The sequence below is a fragment of the Coffea eugenioides genome, chromosome 8, assembly GCF_003713205.1.
Source record: "Coffea eugenioides isolate CCC68of chromosome 8, Ceug_1.0, whole genome shotgun sequence".
NCBI classification, from domain to species: domain Eukaryota; kingdom Viridiplantae; phylum Streptophyta; class Magnoliopsida; order Gentianales; family Rubiaceae; genus Coffea; species Coffea eugenioides.
The window spans coordinates 113,396-134,644 of NC_040042.1; the positions used below are offsets into that span (position 1 = coordinate 113,396).

General features: G+C 36.6%; 2 protein-coding genes across 2 annotated transcripts; one reads left to right on the plus strand and one right to left on the minus strand.

The window, feature by feature from the left end:
* Positions 1-9,775: 9,775 nt before the first annotated feature.
* Positions 9,776-10,204, minus strand: LOC113779351 (ethylene-responsive transcription factor ERF003-like). Its single transcript, XM_027324916.1, has one exon. The coding sequence runs from the start codon at positions 10,202-10,204 to the stop codon at positions 9,776-9,778; it is 429 nt and encodes a 142-aa protein (XP_027180717.1).
* A 7,669-nt stretch (positions 10,205-17,873) lies between these two features.
* On the plus strand, positions 17,874-18,827 carry LOC113781392 (germin-like protein subfamily 1 member 14). The gene is made up of 2 exons (XM_027327311.1): positions 17,874-17,999; positions 18,212-18,827. Exons 1-2 carry the CDS (start codon positions 17,879-17,881, stop codon positions 18,760-18,762), a joined length of 672 nt encoding a protein of 223 aa, XP_027183112.1. The 5' UTR covers positions 17,874-17,878; the 3' UTR covers positions 18,763-18,827.
* Positions 18,828-21,249: the final 2,422 nt, after the last annotated feature.

Below are 21,249 nucleotides of genomic sequence, written 5' to 3' on the forward strand. Positions count from 1 at the left end.
TAGTCCTCCAACTAATAGGTGCGTAAATGTAGTCTTTCAATTAAAAAAAATTGTGTATTCCTAATCCATCCGTCCAATGTGGCTGTTAAGATGGACGGGAAAGACATTATGTGCAGCATTTATATAGAAATTTTAAGAAAAAACATTTAGGAGAGGCGTTAAAGGAGAGATTTTGGAATATTGCATGTTGTACTACATCTGAGCACTTTAATGAGGCAATGGTAGATCTGAAGACGTATGACAAGGAAGCATACAACTGGGTGAAAAAGGCACCTCATTCTCGGTATTGGTACAAGGCATTTTTCCTAACTCATACCAAATGTGATATGTTGGCCAATAATCTTTGTGAATCTTTCAATGCTCATATCCTTGAAACCAGGGATCAACCTATAATTTCACTGCTGGAGGCTATTAGAGAATATATTATGGATAGGATTCAACAAATAAATGCAGCCATGGAGAAATGTAAAGGTCCTATTAGACCACTGTCCATCAAAATTGTTGATGAAAGGGTCAAGCATTCAATCCACTAGAATTCTATTTGGAATTTTGCTGTTGGTTATCAAGTGAAAGGCCCAAGAGGTTACCAATGTGCTGTAGACCTAAAGAAAAGGCAGTGCACTTGCAAATTGTGGGCCGTAAGTAGAATTCCTTACTGTCATGCAATAGCAGCAATTCATAGGAATAATGGAAACCCTTATAACGAACTTGAAGATTGCTACAGTAAAGATCTATTTCTGATGATATATTGTATTGTTCTCCAACCAATTAGTGGTGAAATTCTATGGTCCCCATCGATCATGCCTCTATTGGACCCATCACTCACAGTTGTTCAACCTGAGAGGCCAAAAAAGGCTTGAAGAAGAGACATCACAGAAGGAAAAAATCATGGCAGAAAATTGAGAAGAAAAATTGTTATACATTGTAGAAAGTGTAGGAAGGCATGTCACAAAGCAATTACATGCAAAAAAGGGTCCAATCAATCTAATCAAGTAGAACAGGGTACTGATGATGGTGTACATACTCCACAGGGTACATTGCCTTATAAAAGTCTAAAGTCCTCTGCGAGGCCATCTAAAAAGCAGACTCTAAGTGTTACACATGCAAATGAAGATTAAAATCTTACTTTTTTAAATTTGCTGCCTTTGCAGGTTAGAAAAGGACCAGCAAAGGAAAAAAAGGAGGACTGTAAAGCAGTCATCTCCTCAAGTTTACGAGACCAATGAGCATCAACAGTCAGGATTTGAATTTGTACACCAATATGAGCATTAGAATGAGAACCAGCAACAACAAATAGATCAGCAAGACCGCCAATCATCATTCCAGCATGTCCTCAACACAACAACTAGCTCCTAAGAGGCAGAAACGAAAAAGTTCTTCAAAACAGCTTTTAACAGATGCTGATAAAGGATTTATCAATTTTAACTATGCATATTTGAGCAAACAACCTCCCTTCACTGTTGGGAATTGGAGGGAAAAATGGAGTGGCAGGAGCAGAGAAAGAGCTGGTAAATGAAGGGGAACTGGAGGTAAAAAAGGACAGAATGCAGTTTAAAAATCCAACACCCACTAAATTAGTCTATTTTTGCTAGACTCAGTAGCACTTTATTGAACGATGGGTAGATCGCTTTTGACTGGGAAACATCTTTTATAATTGTAAATAGACAACTTTTGACCAAGTAATTGATTTTTTATCCAACTGCTTAGCATTTTGTATAAATGGATTAGTTTTTTGTCTACTAAACGTTAAATGGTCAAGCTTGACTGTTGTATCCCTATTGACTGTTATGTTGGCTTTTATCCACTTGTAAATGAATAAATATAATAGGGCATTTTGTTAGTTATATATGTTTCTGTTATTTTTAGTATTCATTAAACTGTTCCTATTCTACTATCATCTTTATGTGGCTGCCAGCCTGCCACAACAATTTCAAAGCTACACCGGTTCAGATTAAACTTTATTTCATTACTTCCATTCTTCCAAAAGTATAGAGTACAATTCAACTTCACATTCGTTAGCCTAGCTAACATTACAAAAGGCCAACACAATATGGCAGGATTGAAACACAATTTCTACATGAACACATAAATCAGATTACTCCATCATTATCTTGATGGATACAATTTTCACATGAACACATTTTTCATAGAGCTCCTTCAATTTGCAGCATTCCAGAAGTCCATCTTTCATCTCGATGCCAAACCACCACTAATAAGATTAAAACCTAAGAGAGTACCAGTAGCCTTACAAGACACTTCCTAATATGCTTTTGCCTCACCAATTCTTGTTCCATGTCCTTCACTTTCACCTTCAACTTTGCAGTTTTTGACTCAATTTGCTCAATAAATTTTGCAATACATTCCTTTGTTGCTCAGTTGCATTCATCCTTCTTAGAATATTAGGTATCACCTCAATTGACTGACAACACATTTCCCCATTGATCCAATCCCAAAACTCGCAATCCCCATCTGCGCATATTGCATATCTCCTGCCAGGATTTCGAGATGTCCACGAAGTAACCATCTTTGTCGATTTACCTCAGGGGCATACAGGAAGAGTTGAAGTGTTTAATCTTCTCATTTTCGGCTCAATTGAGAGTTGAAAATCTACTGCTACCAGTCCTACAAGTTTCGGATGTCAATTGGAGTGAAGAAGGAGAAGAAGTAGATTTAAGGTAAGTCTTTCTGCTGTGCTCCAATACACGTGTCCATTTCAATAAACTACCTCAACGTTTTGGTAGCTTGATCCATTTGAGGTTTCTATGCATAAAAGACTGTGGAGTGAAAGAGTTGCCTATCTCACAAATGTTATGTGAGTAGTCCGTAATGTGTTTTCCGTCCATCTTAACAGTCAAATTAGACGGATGGACTAAAAATACACAATTTTTTTAATTGGAGGACTACATTTACACACCTATTAGTTGGAGGACTAAAAGTGTGCAAAGTTAAAAGTTTGAGAACCCCCGCGATTTTTTGCCCAGTTAATACATGTAGTTCACTTTAGGGAATTGTTGTAGAAAAAATAATTATAACAATAACTAAAAAAGCAGTTAAAAAGTGTGCAAGGGCAATTAATACTTGAAAACAAGTTTAGAGAAGTGTAAAAAAGTTTTTTTTTTGGCCAAGTGCTCAAATTATAATTTAATTCACTCAAGTGAAACAAGTTTGACGTCCTTTGTTCTCTCTCGCCCATTTTTTTTGGCCAATGATGAATGTTTATGGAAAAAAAATTTTAACTTCTAAGTGTTTTTTTTTTTGTTTTTTAGGAAGTGGGAAGGAGAAAGTAGAGAATTAAACATAGGACCTCTGGTTTTCGATGTCTCAAGTTTAATCATTAGATTAAAGCCTAATTAGAAAAATTTTTTTAATCAGATTATATGCACCTATTAATCCGATTAAATGGCTGGGTGCTGAGAGTGGCAGTTTAAAATTGGATGGGATAGGATGGGGCATAGGAGCCTGATAATGATCATGTTGTTGAAAGGCTGAAGACCAACATGAGAAGCCCAACTGATATTGGATCAGAGCACCAGCAGATTACCTTTCGGTACTCTAAAAAAAAATACGGACGTTTGGGATCCGTATGCCCAACTAAGTAACGATCAGAGGCGAGCATAGACTTGGTTGTAGACTTAAATAACACAAAAGAAAAGAAAATGTAGAATAGAGGTTAAGAAAAACTTTAGCCAAGTTATGAAACCAAACATTATTATTCCCTCGTAAATGCATGTCAAAGAAGTCTTGACAGGTGAGACTAAAGAATGGTTATCACTAGAAGAAAACCAATAATAAATCGATCACATCACATTGAGGAAAACACTTAGAAGAATAAATCTTGTATATTAATTCCAAATTTTTTACAATTCAAGAGTACGTACCAATTTATGGAACTAATACAACTATTAAATACGTAAGTGCTTATTCAAGACGCACTGGAGCATAATTCGCATTGTTATTGTTGAAATATAGAAATCTAGCATAATTTAGCTAGCATCTTTAATTCTATAATGTATACATTTACTCTTTGCAAAAAAAAAAAAAAAACTTTCAATTTAATAAAATTAACACCCTTGACTCCTACGCGTGCATGATAATAATCAAATACTTTTTGAGCAAAGTACATAGTTGCGGCGCATGCAGAGGAAGAGCAAAGTAGAAAAAAAAAGATGGGATCCAGAAGATGAAAGATTCTACACCTAGCGAACGAACTGCATGCCAATGCCTTAATTTATAAGCCCCAACTTCCCTTGCCATATATATATATATATGATGTGATAATGAGAGGATGAAAGCTGAACTCGTCTCCTCGATCTAAGGATAAATAAGATTACGCGACGGTGAAGGATGAGTACGACTTTCGATGAGATTAATATATAGTAGTACTCTAAATTAATAGTTATTGGATCTTAAGGAAACAAAAAAGAACTAAAACGTGATGTTTATGTATATAATAAAAAGTGTGACAGAAAATGGTACAGGGTGTGGAACAGAAGATCCATTGCGTTAAACTAATATATAAGTTAATTAGGAAGTTATCGATCAATAGATACCCATTTAAATACAGTATACATTTTAGTGGCACTGATCAAGAAGAAAAGGAAATGGGAGGGATGATTGATGGGCAAATTCGGACATATAAACCCCACATGCAGATGCAGATGCAGATGCAGATGCAGTGCTACAACGAGACACTGAAAGGGAGGGCTGTGGTGGGAGAGGCCTATGAATGACTCAATTGACTCTCTTCAAGTTCAAACCATCCCTTTCGTCCGTGTTGATTTTCTCAACTTGAGGAGGTTCGGTTGCTAATATTTGCTAACATCGCTGATTTGAATTGATGCTAGCTCTAGCTACTGCCTCATGTTGTTACGCTAAAACTCCTCCTATCATTTAACAGACAATCCACAATACACTCTCTGAAAGCCATACTAGATGATTGATTGCATCTTTAATCTCTCCTTCATATTCATGGTTTTTGCTATTTCCATTTCCACCCCATTCTTTTCTTTTTTTTGTTTTGTTTTTGTCTTTGCACCCAAGAAGAAGAAGAAGAAGATATTATTGAAAGCATATTGGCTTTTCATTCAAAGACTAGGCCACCAACCAAACAACCTTTTTCCTGCCTTTCTAGGCCTACATAATATTAACTCCTCCATGCTTTCATTTGGAATTTTGCATGACACCACCACTCCTAAGTCCTATCTGGATGAGATCCACCACATCCAATTTCAAAAGAGATCCAGCGAGCATTCATGAGATGCACATACATATGCAAACATGCTCTGCTCTAGGTGGCGCAATCCTGAAAAGATTGAATTGAGTCCATTACCATACATATCAAATGATTGCCTTTTCCTCCCAACATTTTGATTATTGTGTACGCCATTACCATCATTGGTTTTGACCACTTTTCTTGCCACGAAGCAACACCGCCTTAATTACTTTGACTCCTTCCCGATACATACAGAATCTAATTCTCTCTCTGATGAGGCCTTTCTCTCATTTTTGCATTCCTGCCATCTTTTTCACTCATTCGGGTAGAAATCAAGATCACTGCCACCATCCCAACAATTACTACTCACCCCTCACCACCATACATGCATAGTTTTCTGTTGTAAGGCTGCCAATAATCTTGCACGGGTTTCTGGTCTGCTTTCTTTGTTTTTGAAGCGAACATTCCTTATTTATTTATTTTTTATAAAAATCTGCTAAAGCTAGCAGCTACCTTTGGATGACAAACTCAACTCAACTTTGTGTTCCAATCCAAAAGCATGATCGCCATACCAAAACTATGTGCTTCAAGAATCAGATGCCCTTCATTTATGCCGTACTTAACCTGTCTACCTAAATATATACTTTTCTACCTTCCCGGAAAATGTAGTAGATGTCCCAAAAACAGCTATACTACTATTAGTGAAGGTACGCATGTCCTTGAATTCAACAACAAATTAAGTGTCTTAAAAGAACTCTCTGTGGTTATTCCTTTCGGGGGGAAGAAAAACAAAAAAAAAGAACTCTGGTTTTTATATCTCTATATATATATCGGTTATCCTAATATGCAAATTAAATACAAAGTATATATGTACCAACTAATTCCGTATACGGATGTTTCCTTGTTTCTATGATACCAATGACCAAACTCAAGAAAGGGAATTAACCTGCTTCATGATATTCTTCTACTCATTGCCTTTGACTGTAATAAGGTTTGCAAAGTGGTTCTTGTTCTTATAGATTTGCAAGTAATAAGTTTAACCCCTCGGCAAAGATCCATCTTGAGCTTCCTATATGTATCTCCACAACAAGCTCAATTTCTACAATACGTACAATGATTGGCAGACCGTCTTAATTTCCCCCATGATTACAGCATCTGCATGCCGGGGCCTCATCGAATAAAGAGTTATCTCCTCATATATCTGCCAGTTCGATACCATTTGACTTGCATATCCAAATTCCTTTCTATTTTCGAGACATCATCCTTTAATTGGAAGAAGAAATAGGAAAAGGAATAAATTTGACTCTTCATCACTGTAGGCAGAAGAATTTATGTGTTTTCTATTTATACCATCACTAACTTTGTTAGGAAACCAAATGCAAAAGCAAATGAGTAACGTTTTTCAAAGTCCAAAAGCGCGGCCATATCTGGGACAACAATGAGACCCCCGAAATTTCTTACTAAGATCGTAAATAGTGCACGGAATAATGGATTTAAAGGGAGTGCAGCATCCAGGACTAATTATAGTACGTGAACTTTGCATTGTGTATTGAAAACCTATATATATATATATATATATGTATGTACCTGTACCTTTTGGGATTATCACGCTAGCTTTAAGTAAGCTATTTTCGTGCATGTAGAAGCTAGCTGGGCTTGGACCGTTCCAAAAGAAGGAAAAATAAAAAAAAATAAAAAACAAAGAGTAACGCAGAAGCACAAGAAAACTATAAAACACATAATTAATGTAAAAAATATATATATATATAGGACTGTTAAAATAAAACCATTTTTAGATTTGGAAGTTTACGACGGTGAAAGGGTTCATAGTTGAATTTCCCGTATACAAATTAAATGAGATACAATCTGTTACTATATTTCTTGCTTTTATGTGTCTTTTTTTTTTTTTTTCCCCTTTTCACTTATAAAGCGAGTCTCTTTATTAGAGTATACAAGTGGTTAAAATAATGAGGCGTTTGATTTGGTTGTTGGGACAGCAATCATAGAGACCACCATATATAATAGTACGAGTCCGTCCCATTTTTCGCTACATGTTTTAGTTTCGGATGCCATGATCAGCAGCTAGCTATAGTATCAAGAGCATCACTACATGAGTTTGTCCTTGGCAAATAGAGAGAAAGGAAAATTGGAAGAGGAGATGACTGTGGAGATGAAATCTAGCTTCAATGATTCGGTTAATTAATGAGGAAAGTTACTCCCCCCGGGTGACAGTGAGGTAATTGATGTAGGTAGTCGTGACCTATTTGGTGTATTACACTCGTGATTGGTGACTTTGGCTAGTAAATGTTACTTATATGATGATTCTTGAGATTGGAGAAGTTGGGTTGGTCAGGTGAAACTTCGTGTCCTCAAAGAAGAACCTAAAATTCAAACAACTAATGATAGTAAACTCACTAACATGCCATGATTTATCCACCTTTAGGGAATGAAAAGTGTGAAAGAATAAAATTTGTGGGGAACAAAATCAATTTCAACAACAGGGGAAACAATCATGTAGTTTTACTAGATGAGGTGGGACAAAAGCAAATAACCAACCCAGCTAAAGGCAAAAGCAGCAGCAGCAAGCACGCATTATGCAGAAACCACCACATAGTATGTAGTAGTAGTAAAATTTACCCCCTAGCTTAATACTACAGTTTAATTAAGAGCAAAGAAACAGCTACCCACTACTATTTTGAAAGCCGCTCTAGGTTTTATTAGGTCCTGACAGTTTTAGTGATAACAACACCTCAGTATCAGGAGAATATTATTATACCCAATTAATAAAAAAGAAAGAAAGAAAAAAAAAGGGTGGTAGCCGTAGGGGATGGTGGTGGCTCAGCTGAATGATACTACGTACTCTACTATAGGCCGGGATGGTTCATTAATTAATTAGCTCTCTTGAACTAAATTACATTTCTTTTTATTCTTAATTAGTGAAGTCTTGCTTAGGAATAGTTTAATTTGAAACTAACAAATTAATAATATTGGCATGGCAATTTTCTTGGGTTTTGTGTTTTCGTTTCTCTCGTCCCCTTTAACTAATAAACTTTTTCGTTTGACGTCCATAATTAGATAAGATTTGGAAGTGTCTGCAAAGAGTACAAGGCATGAAAGTAAGTATACCTACAAATCAGTCTATTTATTATTCACACGGTGTTGCCAAAATTAGCCACAAGTTGGGAAATCGGCAAAATAGCTGCCTAAGCCTAAACATCGCATGAGAATTGAAAAAAAAAAAAATATTTTCCTGAGGAGAACAAGAAGGTTATCTAAAAAGATATACTCAGTTTCAATTTCTGTCTGCGCACCTAAATGCTATAACTATACACAGCACTGACGAGATTTACATCGAATTGTTTCAGGATATGGCCCAAAATTTAAATTTGGATAAAAACAGTTGGCAGGAGACTTTTTTTTTATTTTATTACATATGTCACGACGCTTGGAAAATATTATTATTACTCCTCCAACTCCAAGAGAGACTTTATTTATAGTCTGCCTGTGCCAGTTCATGTGAGAGCGACAGAGCTGATTTCAATACTTGAGAGCAAATGTAAAAAGGAATAGCTGTTCACTTGGTGCGCAATTGTCAAAGGAACAAGCCGAGAGTGCGGCCCATTCCATTTCTTGTGGTCCTAAATAGTTATAGAGGAAACAATATTATTAATGGCAATCTAATTACTGCATATGAATCTTTGTGTACTGGAACACTGAGAAGAGCAGAGTAGTTTTGGTGTGATGACTTGAAGTGAAGAAGCGCCATGCATAGTTAACAAGCTTGACTAATTCATCAGTGGGTGGATCAGCGTTAATTAATTTGACAGAGATTATTCATTCCTTAATCGAGTCAACGGGCGGGCGGTAGAAAAAAAAAAATCTTAAGTTGCGGGAGAACAGTGCATGCGAGTTTGGGAGAAAACAAAAGGAACAAAAGGATTTGTTCTGTTCTTTGAACAAAAGAAATTTAAGCAGCAGTTGTGGACTAGTTAGTACTTAGTAGTAGTGGAATCCATATATCTGCCGCAATTGGCGGTCCGATAATAGGAAACAACGTCGCGTCTGAATTTCTCTCTCCCCCCCCCCCCCGCCTCTCTCACTGTTAATAAACAAACATATACAATGGATCGATCGATGAATAGTCCGTCCAATATATGGATGGTGACGGGCAGTTGTTATAACATCAAGTCATTAGCATGGCAAAGTACTGTACAACCATGATAGCCAGGATAAGGATTGGACGTATCCTCCCTCTCCAATACATTTTTACACTACCACGCGGACACGGGCTTTGGAACTGGGATTCTAGGAAAGCTGAGATGATGGTGGTTGATGGAGGGAGGAGCTCCTAGCTAAATGAGCTAGCGTGCGTACGAAGTGCCTAATTAATTAATTAATAATGTGCATGGAAAAAAAATTGAATGATCAAAATGGATGGGGGAAGCCCGGACGGGAAGGGTTAACAACAAAAAATGAGGCAGCAAACTAGAGACTAGTCGGCGGAATGCTTTCAAATTTCGGTAGCAGCGGCACCTGGAGGAGGTGAGAGTTAATTTGTGAGATCTAGCAGAGCTCCAAGGAGGACTCGTAGTCCAGCAGTTCTTGAATCATTTGTTCTATGTGATCGTCTTCTTCAAGTTGCTTAACGAACTGGTGGTCCGCCGACGCCTCCTGCTGCGCCACTCCGGACCCCGAAGACAAGACACCCTTTTCACGATCATTATTTCCACCACCAATATTAAAGTTGTGGCAGTTAGGTGAACCGGAAGCAACCGCCGCACTGGAAGTGAAATGAATTTTGTGGTGATCAGTCGTCTGTTGGCGCAGGTGGAGCTGCTGGTGTTGTTTGGTGATTTGGAGGGAAGCCATGTAACACTTGTGCAATTTAGCGGTCAAAGTAGCAGAGAGGAGCTTTGAGGACGAGGTCTGAGGAGCATTGGGGTTGTAAGGGAAATTGGATCTGGCTCTGGGTCCGCACATTAAAGACGCCATATAGGCTATTTTGCTAAATAGAGGTAATTGAATCCGTAATTGTTCGTTATCTCTACCTTAGTAGCAACTGGCGTAATTGGGTTTATGGCAGGGGAGCATACGATCTAGTTTAAACAAACCCTCGTAGCGTGTTTGTTAGTTAGGATTGGGCCTTTCTAATTATTAATGCAATCTATAAATTAAATCCTATGGTCGTACCTAGGGTTATTTTTGGGTTAGAGAAATAGCTAACGGTCGTACCTTAGCTATCGATAAATTAAGGAAGGGTTGGTTGTTCAGCGCGTGCGAGACAACTATAACCAATCTATTAATAAATGTTGGAATTATCTGTGATTCGATGATCAGTGCATGAACCATTTCTGAAGTGTACCCTTGGCTAGAGTTTCTCCAATTATTTCTTTAAATTAATTATTTTCTGTAGTTACTTTATTTTTAGCATTCAATCGTGAAAACCCCCCATTTGTCTTGATTCGAAAAGGAATAAATTTCTCTCCAGTCCCTGAGGAGACGACCCTACTTACCACTGTCTACTAGTTAGTGAATTCAGTTAAATAATTAATTCAGATATATCGGATTAAGCAAACTCTTCGGGAACAGGGTGAATCAAGTAACCCATTGCACACCTAGAGTCCCTGCTCCAGTACTCGAATTGATTATTGACTGTTTTAGGTGGTAGTTAGGTTTTATTTATTATTATTGCACAGGTTTGGCACCTGTCACTCGCGTATTCCCCTAATACAAATCCAATCATGCCAGTTGCCACTATTTTAGAGCAATTAAATAATTACGGATTTAACGTTCCAATTGACATTAGGTTGCTAAATTAATTGAACGTCTGAACCCAAGATACTCAATTAATAAAACCACCATAGGCACTACAATCAGAGAATATGCAAATACCAATAAATAAGAGGAATAAATAAAATTAATTCGATTTCATAATTTTTAAATGAATCAAAACCTCCGTTGTTTCTTGACTAGAAAAATAGATTTAGTTCATCTCTGTTGGAACAATTTCATGCAAAATTGCAGAAATAATTGTTGAGTGCATCGTCCCCAATTGAGATGATTGAATTCGGTGGAATAAGAACAATTAAAAACTACAAAGTCAAAAGAATGACTAATGTTTTTGTCTTTCTTGGGATAGTCATACGATGGAATCAGCAAGATAGGAAAAAATAGCCAAAAAACCCAAAAGCTAGATTCCTTCTCGGGGGTTGGGTTCTCATGGGCTTAGCAGCAGGCTCCCCCGTTGTGGAGGTTTGGGGTGTCGTCCCCTTTGATGTATCCCACATCGGGGTTGGGAGGGTTTGGGTTGGTAGTTATAAGTCTCCTGTGGGACCTCAAAGGATACCGGCTTTTGGGGTTCTCTCGGGGTTTAGGTTTGTAAAAATTAACGTAAGCTCTTTGGGCTTCGAAAGAAAAAAAAAAAGATTCCTTCTCTCCTGCTTGTGGCGGCCAGCTCTCCAAGAAAAGGCTAAGTGTGGTCTCCTAGTCTCAATTGACTTCCCCCTTTTGAAAAGCTACCAAAACAAAAGAAAAGGAAAGAGTCCCAAAACAATAGCTCCTAGTCTACCGTCTTTTGACCATCAGATAAGGAAACAATTGTAACTTGATCTCCCTTTTCCTACTACTACTCAAACTCTTTTATTTATTGCCACAAGAATTAATCCTGTGTATCTCATGTTTACCGAGGACATATGGCCAGCAATTGCATCTGTTAGTAGACTTTGTGACCCCGCTTTGCAACTCTGGATGTCCCGTATCAATTAGCAAATGTAGCGAGGAATTTGCGTTTTTTTACCATATTTTATTCCAACTCCCTGCAATCAGCACAAATTTTCAAAAATGAATAAAATCTGCCCAATAAACCACATTTGGTAGGATAATAGGAGAGAATTAACTATAAAATAAATGACGAAAGTACGACCTATCACTAATGATTAGTTGTAAAATGTGATTTGACAAATGAGTTGATAACAATGTTGTTGAAATTAGAAACAAAGTCATCGTCAAGTTTTTCAATAACATGGTAATAGTTGAAGTCTACTTAATCACCCGTGACTTTTCAATGTTTTATGAATGTATATGTCAATTAAATTAAATTAAAAGATGCATTTTGTGGTGATTAAACATAACCTTTAACTTCCTGTAGAGCTGCCCTGTGATGTTTCAGACTTGAGCAATGGGGAATTGCATGGGTGGTTTGGTGCTCTACCATGTAAATGCAAAATAGATTTGGCCATGCAGATCGGGGAAAAAGTTATCTTTGATGCATCTTGAACAATCAATTGGACTCAGCTAATTCTTTCTCCGTCTACATCTTGCTAAGTCCCATAAAAGCTGGAACTCCCCATATTGTTCGAGTCCGAGTATTACTACTCAAACACTTGACCAAGGAGAAATAGCTCATAATTGGTCAAATGTCGGCAATTTTTCTAACAAGACAGTCGTGTGTTTGATAGGAAAAGACTTAGAAGGAAATTTCTTAGTATTCATGTTTAGCAAAATTGGGCTCTGAGGTAGTAATAGTGTGGTTCTTTTTATCTTTTCTGGGGCTTTGTTGAATAATTACACTCTCCAATAGATTAAATTTTTTATTTATTTTTTACACATAAATATTTCAATCTTGCACATTTAAATCCAATTCACGAAGGTTTCTTGGTTTTGGGATCCATTGGTTATGTGCATTAGAATTTCAATTTTGTCCCTTTAATTGCTTTAGCATACTTGCCTTACCCTACCAGTCAATGGAATTGGTACAAGTATGCATCAAGTATGGGTGATAATTTCTGACACGACATGATAACAAGACTTGAAATTAACAAGTTTTAACACGACCCGAATTTTAGTAGGTTATTATTGGATCAATCTGTTAGTGACACGAATGTATGCGGGTTGGGTTGAGTCAACGGGGAAGTTGACACACTAACCCAATAAATTGCTGATTTTATGATAATAATTAAGCACTACAAAGGCCGTTTTGAGTATTTAGTAAAAACTAACCACGATCAAATTTGTCTTGAAGATTTCAATTAGAAGTTTTAAAAAACTCAAAAGTTTTATATCTTATCATATATAGATCTATTTGACCATGTTTCTAAAAGGTTGATTGGATCACATTTCCTAGAGAGTTTTTGGAGAAAAATTACTTTAGTACTTTTAGGAAGTGATGTATATAAGGTAAAAGGTGATTAAAAAATATGTAGAGGAACATTCACGGAAAATGGAGAAAATTTTCAAAAGAATAGCAATCCAAATAAGGCCTAATTTATAGCTTATATTATGCTTGGAGAGCTTCATTATGTATTTTTTTAATGTTCTGAAAATTTTAAATATTGTGTTCAGCCACGGATTTAAGGGGGGGCTGGTGGGGGCTTAAGCCCCCCCCAAGCCGCCGGAAAACCCCCTATATATAGGGGATTCCGGCGGCCAGCCCAGCCAGTTGGGCGGTGACGGCAACGTGAATAATCAACAATATGAAGAAGACCTTGTGAATTATTCTCACTTTCTGTTTGAGCCTGATCCTCCAGGTCTTTTTTGAGACAAATAAATAGAGGCAAATGGCAATAGCAGTAGCGAGTGATACACACATCCATTTTCTTTTCATGACAAAATTGTGTAGTGTTTTATACTGGCAAGTACTTCAGCGGAACCTATGGAGGATGATGACAATCTAAGTTTTGTTTTCCCCTTCCTAAAAATCTTTCTTATTCAAGGACAATTAAGAGTATTTGGTGTGGATGAGGCCAATAAGGCGGACGCGGGAGTCGTCCAACTTACCCAATTCGGAACTGAAAGACATTGTAGGCATTAATGCAGGGAAATAACATGAGAAGTACTTGCAATCTTCTCAAGTAAAACTCAAAAAACTGATGAGGCTGTAGACGACATTAATTTATTTTCTTTTCTTTATTTGTTTGGTTTAGCAAATTTGTGTGAAGAGATCATGTCCCCCATGATGACTTGCGAGTTCATAAACCCATGATGACCTGCGGGGGCTTTTCTACCAATTCAAGCATTTTAAATTTGGGAACCTTTACTCAATTCTTCAATAATGCCTTGCTAGGTTAAGAGGAATAATCACACACATCGCTTTTTTAATAATGATAACGGGCCGGATAAATACGTATGCGGCCTGCAAATCCTTCAATTCAATGCTTTCTATTTCGAACCATTTGGTACTTATTGGAGAAGTCTATGTATAGAAAATAGATGTAGATTTATTTTGCAATTAATCATTTAATTGTCCGACCAAGACCAATGGTCTTCTTCCTTCGCTTTTTCTTTTTCAGGATGCATAAAACTCCGAAACTGAAGAAGACAGAAGAATTGTTGGGAACCTTATCCCATACTTGGCATTAGTTCTACCAGTTGCGACTGCTTCTGTTGAAAGAGTATTTTCTGCAATGAATATTGTCAAGACTGATTTGCGCAACAAAATGGGAGACGAGTGGATGAATGACTGTCTAGTTGTATACATCGAGAAGGATATTTTTGCAACAATTGAAAATGAGCAAATATTGCAGCGTTTTCAACGGATGAAGACTCGCAGAATGCAATTGCCTCCTCTTCGTTATTCGAGTGCAACAACTACCAATACTTCAAGTGTTAATCAATAACAAATTTTTGGGTATGTATAATTATATGTTTTTATTATTTTTATAATTATTGATTCTAAATTTTACTTATTAAATATATTTATTTCGTCACAAAAAAATTTTTTTAATACACTTCAGCCCCCCCAAAAATAAATTTCTGGCTCCGTCCCTGATTGTGTTGATTATGTATTTCAAAAAATTTATGATTTGTTTTAATAACAGCAATATTGAATCGATTACATGATCAAATGGGGGATTAAAATAAGTGATTAAAATACTAGACTCTTTCTAGCATAAATCAGTAAGTTGATTTAAATAATCCATCGTATCAAAAATATTTTAATCGTATAAGTCAACCCAACACAAAAGTCTAATAAGTTAGGTTAAGATTTGAGTTTCCTAATACAAACATGATAACGACATAACACCATCCATTGCCATCTCCACTTGAAAGTCGACAAAAGAGGCGGCTATGGGTTGCTTGACGTACATCATATTTCTTAATACATCAGTGTGTAATTTACTAACATCCTTAAATTATGAATTGAGTCAATCAAATCTTCAGTATTTGAGTTTTAAGTAATCCTAATGACCGTAGAGAGTGTGGAAAAATTAATACCTAATTTACTAGATGCAATCTCAATTCCTTTATTCTTATCTCAATTCTTTGAAGTTTCAAATAAGCCTTATCTCAAATCTTTGAAAGTTTCAATTATTATTCTGCAGCATGTACTTCGATTAGTATTACAATGGACCGAACCCTCTCAAGATTAATCCCTGTGCAACGAACAGGGTTTAAAACTAGTTAAACTAAGAAAGAGAATAATGGGTTTCTTTAATATACTGAACTAATTAACATGATGTTAAAAAAAATGATTTCCAGTATATGGGAAAATATTTGGAATTAACCAAAAATAAACTGGAAAAAATTCGGGCAGTCAACTACAAGCAGGAAAACTGCTAGATGTATGGTATATGTAGCCTTCCAACTATAAGCACTTCTATCATTTCTAGTTCAAAGACCCAAACTAATGTGTTACATAAACTGATTACCATTTTAGTTAATTGTTTACAGCTTTTAATTTGGAATTTAAGCTACCACATGTTGGAGGAATTCATTTGGGAGAATATTGTTTATTGAATTCTTGATTTGTACAACAGCACAATGCCTATATATAGGCTTTGTAAAATGAACCTCAACATTTAAAATCAATGAATCTAGATTAATATTATACAAGGTAAGATTTTAATTAATGCTAATGAGAAGTAATTGATATAAAAGAATAATTTTAAAATAACATCTCCTCAAACTCAAGATGTTTGCAAGGAAACCAACTCCAGTTTGCACATGAGATCATTAGGGAGAAAATTATATAAGGTAAGATCCTAATTGATGCTAATGAACAGTAATTGATATAACAGAATGTTTTACATTAACACCACAAGTGACCATACCTAATTAAAATTCCTATGGGTTTAAAATCTATATCATTTTAATTGTATATAGCTAAGCTGGTATCAAGCCTTAAACTTCCTGTATGGATCTTTTCTTATCGTATAAAAAGGCAAAGAGAATATTTATTGCTTTAGTTGAACTACTTCTTTTCTTATAGTAGAAAATGGCAAACAGGATATTTATTGCTTTAGTTGAACTACTAAGAAAGACTTTCGAGCATCTCTTATCCTTAACGTAAGTGCATATATGATTTTCAAGAAAGAGGAACAGAAGTTTCTGCATTTCCAAAAACCAGGTCATGAAAAAAGATCACCGAACACCTCTGGATTTATAATGGGTAGAAGCGCATGAATATTAACTGCTTCACTACTAGAAACAATTAATAAGGTTTGACTAGGTGATATGGAAAATTACAATGGCTTGGGATACTACGTTTTATCACAAAACCTTTTTGAGTTTGGATCAAATTAATGCTCTAATTTATTATTGCATATCTGACTAAGTTTATTTAGTTAGAGGATTCGAATCCATTCAAACTTTTATTTAACAAAAAAAAATTTTTTTGTTAGAGGATCTAAATCTGAAAAAGATAAGATTGAATTTCTGGCTGCTTCTCTTAGCTAATTCTCTATTATTTTCCCCACTATTCTTCCCGGGAATTATTTTCGCTTAACAGTTAAAAAGTGTGGAAGGTTAAAAAAAAGCACCAAATCATTCACAGGCGACAATTGATTGCAAAAAACGAAGAGGAAATAGAGTGGTACATTTAAAAAAAAAAATTTTGAGCGGCTTAAATAAAATTATACCTGTTTTCAATAGTACTCTGTTTTCAATAATAAAATTATACCTGTTTTCAATAATATCCCTAAAAAATAATGTAAAATTAAGCATCAATCAGGGCTCTCTAAGGAGTACCTATTGGAAGACCTGACGAAGATTCAAGAATTACATCACGAACTTGTCAAACTTTTTGTCGTTAAAGTAGAACTCTAATCAGGAAATTAACACTGATAGGGGACCCTTCCAATTAGTATATACCTTTATTGTTCTTTTTTTTTTTTACTTTCCATAGGAACAGGAAGGGAAAAACCAATATTAAATGCTCAGAATGTTAGCCGTAAGAAGATATAGGGTTAAAAATTTGGTGCAACATGCTCCCATAAAAATCGAGTGGCAAGAAATCTAAAATTTCTGCCCAAACCAATTTAATTAAAAGAAGCTAAAGTGCCAATGGAAGTATAACATTTTCACAGTAAGGGACCAGCCATGGAGAAAAATGATCGGATTAGTACAACATTGAGAAAAAAAATGATTCCAGAAAAGTATAGAGAGAAAAAAAAGAAAGTTCAGCTAAGAGCCTCGGCTAGATAAATGCATGTACCAAGTTGTTGAGAAAAGATTCATCTTACCGACTTAATATTTAAGTATTAAAAAGCCATCGACCTAACCTGTAGACCTAGTTTCAGTCAGGTGTAATTTTCTTCATGTGAGAGAGATAAACTTGGCGAATTGTCGAATGAAATATGCCTATATATAGTTTCAAATCTTTGCCCAAATTCCTCGAACCATCAACCGAAGAGTTAGCACAAGAAATACTAGATCTCATCCACAATTACCATGGGAGCTCCGTTCCTGATAACCATAGCGGCAATGGCACTACTTTCATCCCTTGCCATCGCTTCTGATCCTAGCCCTCTGCAGGATTTTTGTGTTGCAATCAATGATTCCAAAGCTGCTGGTAATTCCTTCTAATTAGCAGAAAATGTAGCGAAACATGTTTCTTTATTCTAAGTACGATTTTTGTGTCCTGTCATGTTTGGCTTGACATATAAGTTATCTCTTTCTTTATTTAATTTTTCACTACATTGTGCATGATACCTAGTAAGACTTGCAAAAAGCAATGTGGGTTCGTTTTCTCCACATTATTAACAGCTAGTTTTTTGAATGCAGTGTTTGTGAACGGAAAGATTTGTAAGGATCCAAAGGTTGTGAATGCCAACGATTTCTTCTTCCAGGGATTCAACATACCTGGAAATACAAACAATCAAGTGGGTTCTAATGTCACTCGTGTGCTTGTCAACAATCTGCCAGGGCTCAACACTTTCGGAATTTCCCTAGCTCATATCGACTTCGCTCCTTATGGTGTAAACACACCCCATACTCATCCGCGTGCAACCGAGGTCATATTTGCGGTAGAGGGCACTCTGGCTGCTAGTTTCGTCACTTCAAATCCACCAAATAACATGAAAAATCGCCTTTTTACCAAAGTCTTGAATCCAGGAGATGTTTTTGTGTTCCCACAAGGTCTGGTTCACTTCATACAAAATCTTGGGAAGACAAAGGCTCTTGCATTTTCCGGTTTTAGCAGCCAAAATCCAGGGGTCAATACTATTGCAAATGTAGTCTTTGGAACAGAGCCCCCCATTTCTCTAGGTGTTCTTACTAAGGCATTCCAAGTTGACAAGAAAGTCATTGACGCTCTTGAGGCACAGTTTTCTTGAGACAACTCGAAAGGATCCATGGATTCGTCCTAAATTATACTAGCATGACTTTTGTGCAATGTATGCACAGGGCATTGCGAAGATTGATATGATAATATCATAAAACTTTGTTATATGTGTGAGCATAAAGTGATATGTTATTAAATAAGTTAATGTCTCCTTTTTAGTTCAAGTTATTTTTGTTGAAACGGAAGAAAAAATGGAGATGACAGCGTTAGAAAATAACAACCTTGGTGAGTTTTACTGATTCGACTTGATTTCGACATTGTTCGGGTAGAGGACTGAGTTAATAAAATTTGGCAAACGTAAATTAATCGGCATCAGATAAAAGTTAGCTAAACACTATAGTTATCTCTACTGTTTCTCAGTAAACATTTAGTTAGGGTCTAACATGTCAAAATATTTTTGATACTTCTAAGGCAAGTGCATATAAACAGGAATATATATTGGCTAGTCATCATTATTAAGAAATTTAATTGTAATTTTTGTAACGGTAATTGAAGAACACAAAGGAAAAGGGAAAAATTATAAATTGAATTGACACATAAAAGAAATTTTAAATTGACGTAGGGATTGTTGCTCAGTTTGCCATAACATCGCCTTATTAAGGCGGAAGTTGCAAGTTCAAGCCCAGCCATTCAAGCTGAAAGCAAGTAATAAGCCCAAAAGTGAAATGACTTGTAGGTACTTCTCAAGTCTAAGAATGAATATTCAACTTTGTCTTCTTTTTTTTTTTTTTTTGGCCTTTTTGGGTTGATGGATTCACGACAAACCAAATAAGGACAAAGTCCAACTTACCTCTACAAGGGCAAAGTTCAATACAAATAACGGGCCTGTTTGGAACCTGAGTTTTTTGGGAGTTTGTCTAAAACTTTACTGTAGTGTACTGTAGAAGTTTTTGGAAAAATTTTTTAAGATGAAAATTTTTTTAAAGTTTTTTTTGGAAGTTTTTTTCCTTTTCTTTTTTTTTTCTTTTTTCTTTCTTTTCTTTCCTTTCTTCTGCTTCTTCCTCTTCCTTCCCACTCCCCCTTCCCTCCCCCGTTACTTCTGCGTTGCCTCCCCAGCAGCAATGGTCACCATTTTTTGTCCTTTCTTTTTCTTTTTCTCTTTCTTTTTCTTTCTTTCTTTTTTCTTTTCCTTCTTCCCTTCCCCTTCCCCCTCAAAAACTCCTGTGCCCACAGCTTCTCCGGCCAGCCCTCATGCATCCCCGGTTCCTTCTCCATCTCCAAAGATTCCTCCAACAATACCTGCGGCTTCTCCCTGGTGAATTCTCCGGCAGTGTCACCGCCTGCATCATCTCCAACCGGAAGCCCGGCGAGTTCTCCAGTTCCAGCCACTGCAGAGGTTCCATCCGCCGGTGCCAATGTTCCTTCCACTTCTGCGACACCGGCAAAGTCGCCGACGATGTTCCTTCCACTTCTGCTACCTCCATTCATGGGGGGCCTAATTGTTCTTGCTGGGCACTGGAAGAGGTGATGACAGAGGTGGTGGTGACGGAGGTGGTGGTGACGGAGGAAGAAGAAGAAAAAGGGGAGGTGGGAGAGGAGATGGTGGTGGGTTGGAGTGGGAGAGGAAGTAGAAGAAAAAGGGGAGGGAATTTTTTTTTTGTGTGTTTTGGGTATTTTGAGGTGTGTAGGTAAAAAACTTTGTAAAGTTTTTTGGAGTTCCTGTAGCAAAAGTTGTTAAAAAACTTGTAGGAAACAAACTTGCTGAAAACTTGCACTTCCAAACAGGGCTTCGTTAGGTTTGTCTTCTGTTTTTTAACTCTTTTTGGGTTGATGCATTTAAGACAAAGCAAATAAGCACAAAGTCCACCTTACACCAAAAAGGGCAAAGTTCAATACAAATAACATCATCATTAGGGGCGGTTAACAACAAATCACCAGTTTGAGTAGTTGGATCCAAAAAACTCGCGAGGTTTCAATATATACATTAGTGTATATAAGTGGAAAGTCTCGAATCTAGAACATATTCCTTGCATTCCCTCCTTCGATACCATCCGATCCATTTCTCCCCCATTTATTTATTTATATGCTATATTTTATTTATTATTGTGAAATGTTGATTTTATTCTTCGTTTAAAATTATATATAAAAGCTCAATTAAGTTCAATTCAATTCTATTAGACTCGATTGAATTCGAGTTTGAGTAAAGTGAATTGAAGTTCTAAAAGCTCAACTAGTAAAAAGTAATAGTTAGCACGCAAACACCATAATTTCTGTGGCTCGATTCAAATCCAACATCCAGCTTACCATTTGAAACAACAAGAAGTGCAAAAAATTAAACCAACAGCCCGAAAAAAAAGGCACTTCGGCTAGTTCCACACGCCCGTAAAAACTACACCTCCATTGGCTGGCTGGCTGGAGACTTGACTCATGAACGTTGTCTCTACAGCCGCGGAGGCTGTTGAAACTCTTCGACATCGTTGAAGAAGCGTGGACTACAAAGGCCGTCCGGTCAAGCGATCCAAGTCCAGTCGATGAAGAT

Coding starts and splice junctions, on each gene's coding strand:
- LOC113781392 (XM_027327311.1), top strand. CDS start 17,879: ATGGGAGCTCCGTTCCTGATAACCATAGCGGCAATGGCACTACTTTCA. Junction 18,000..18,211: donor CAATGATTCCAAAGCTGCTG/GTAATTCCTTCT, acceptor TTTTGAATGCAG/TGTTTGTGAACGGAAAGATT.
- LOC113779351 (XM_027324916.1), bottom strand. CDS start 10,204: ATGGCGTCTTTAATGTGCGGACCCAGAGCCAGATCCAATTTCCCTTAC.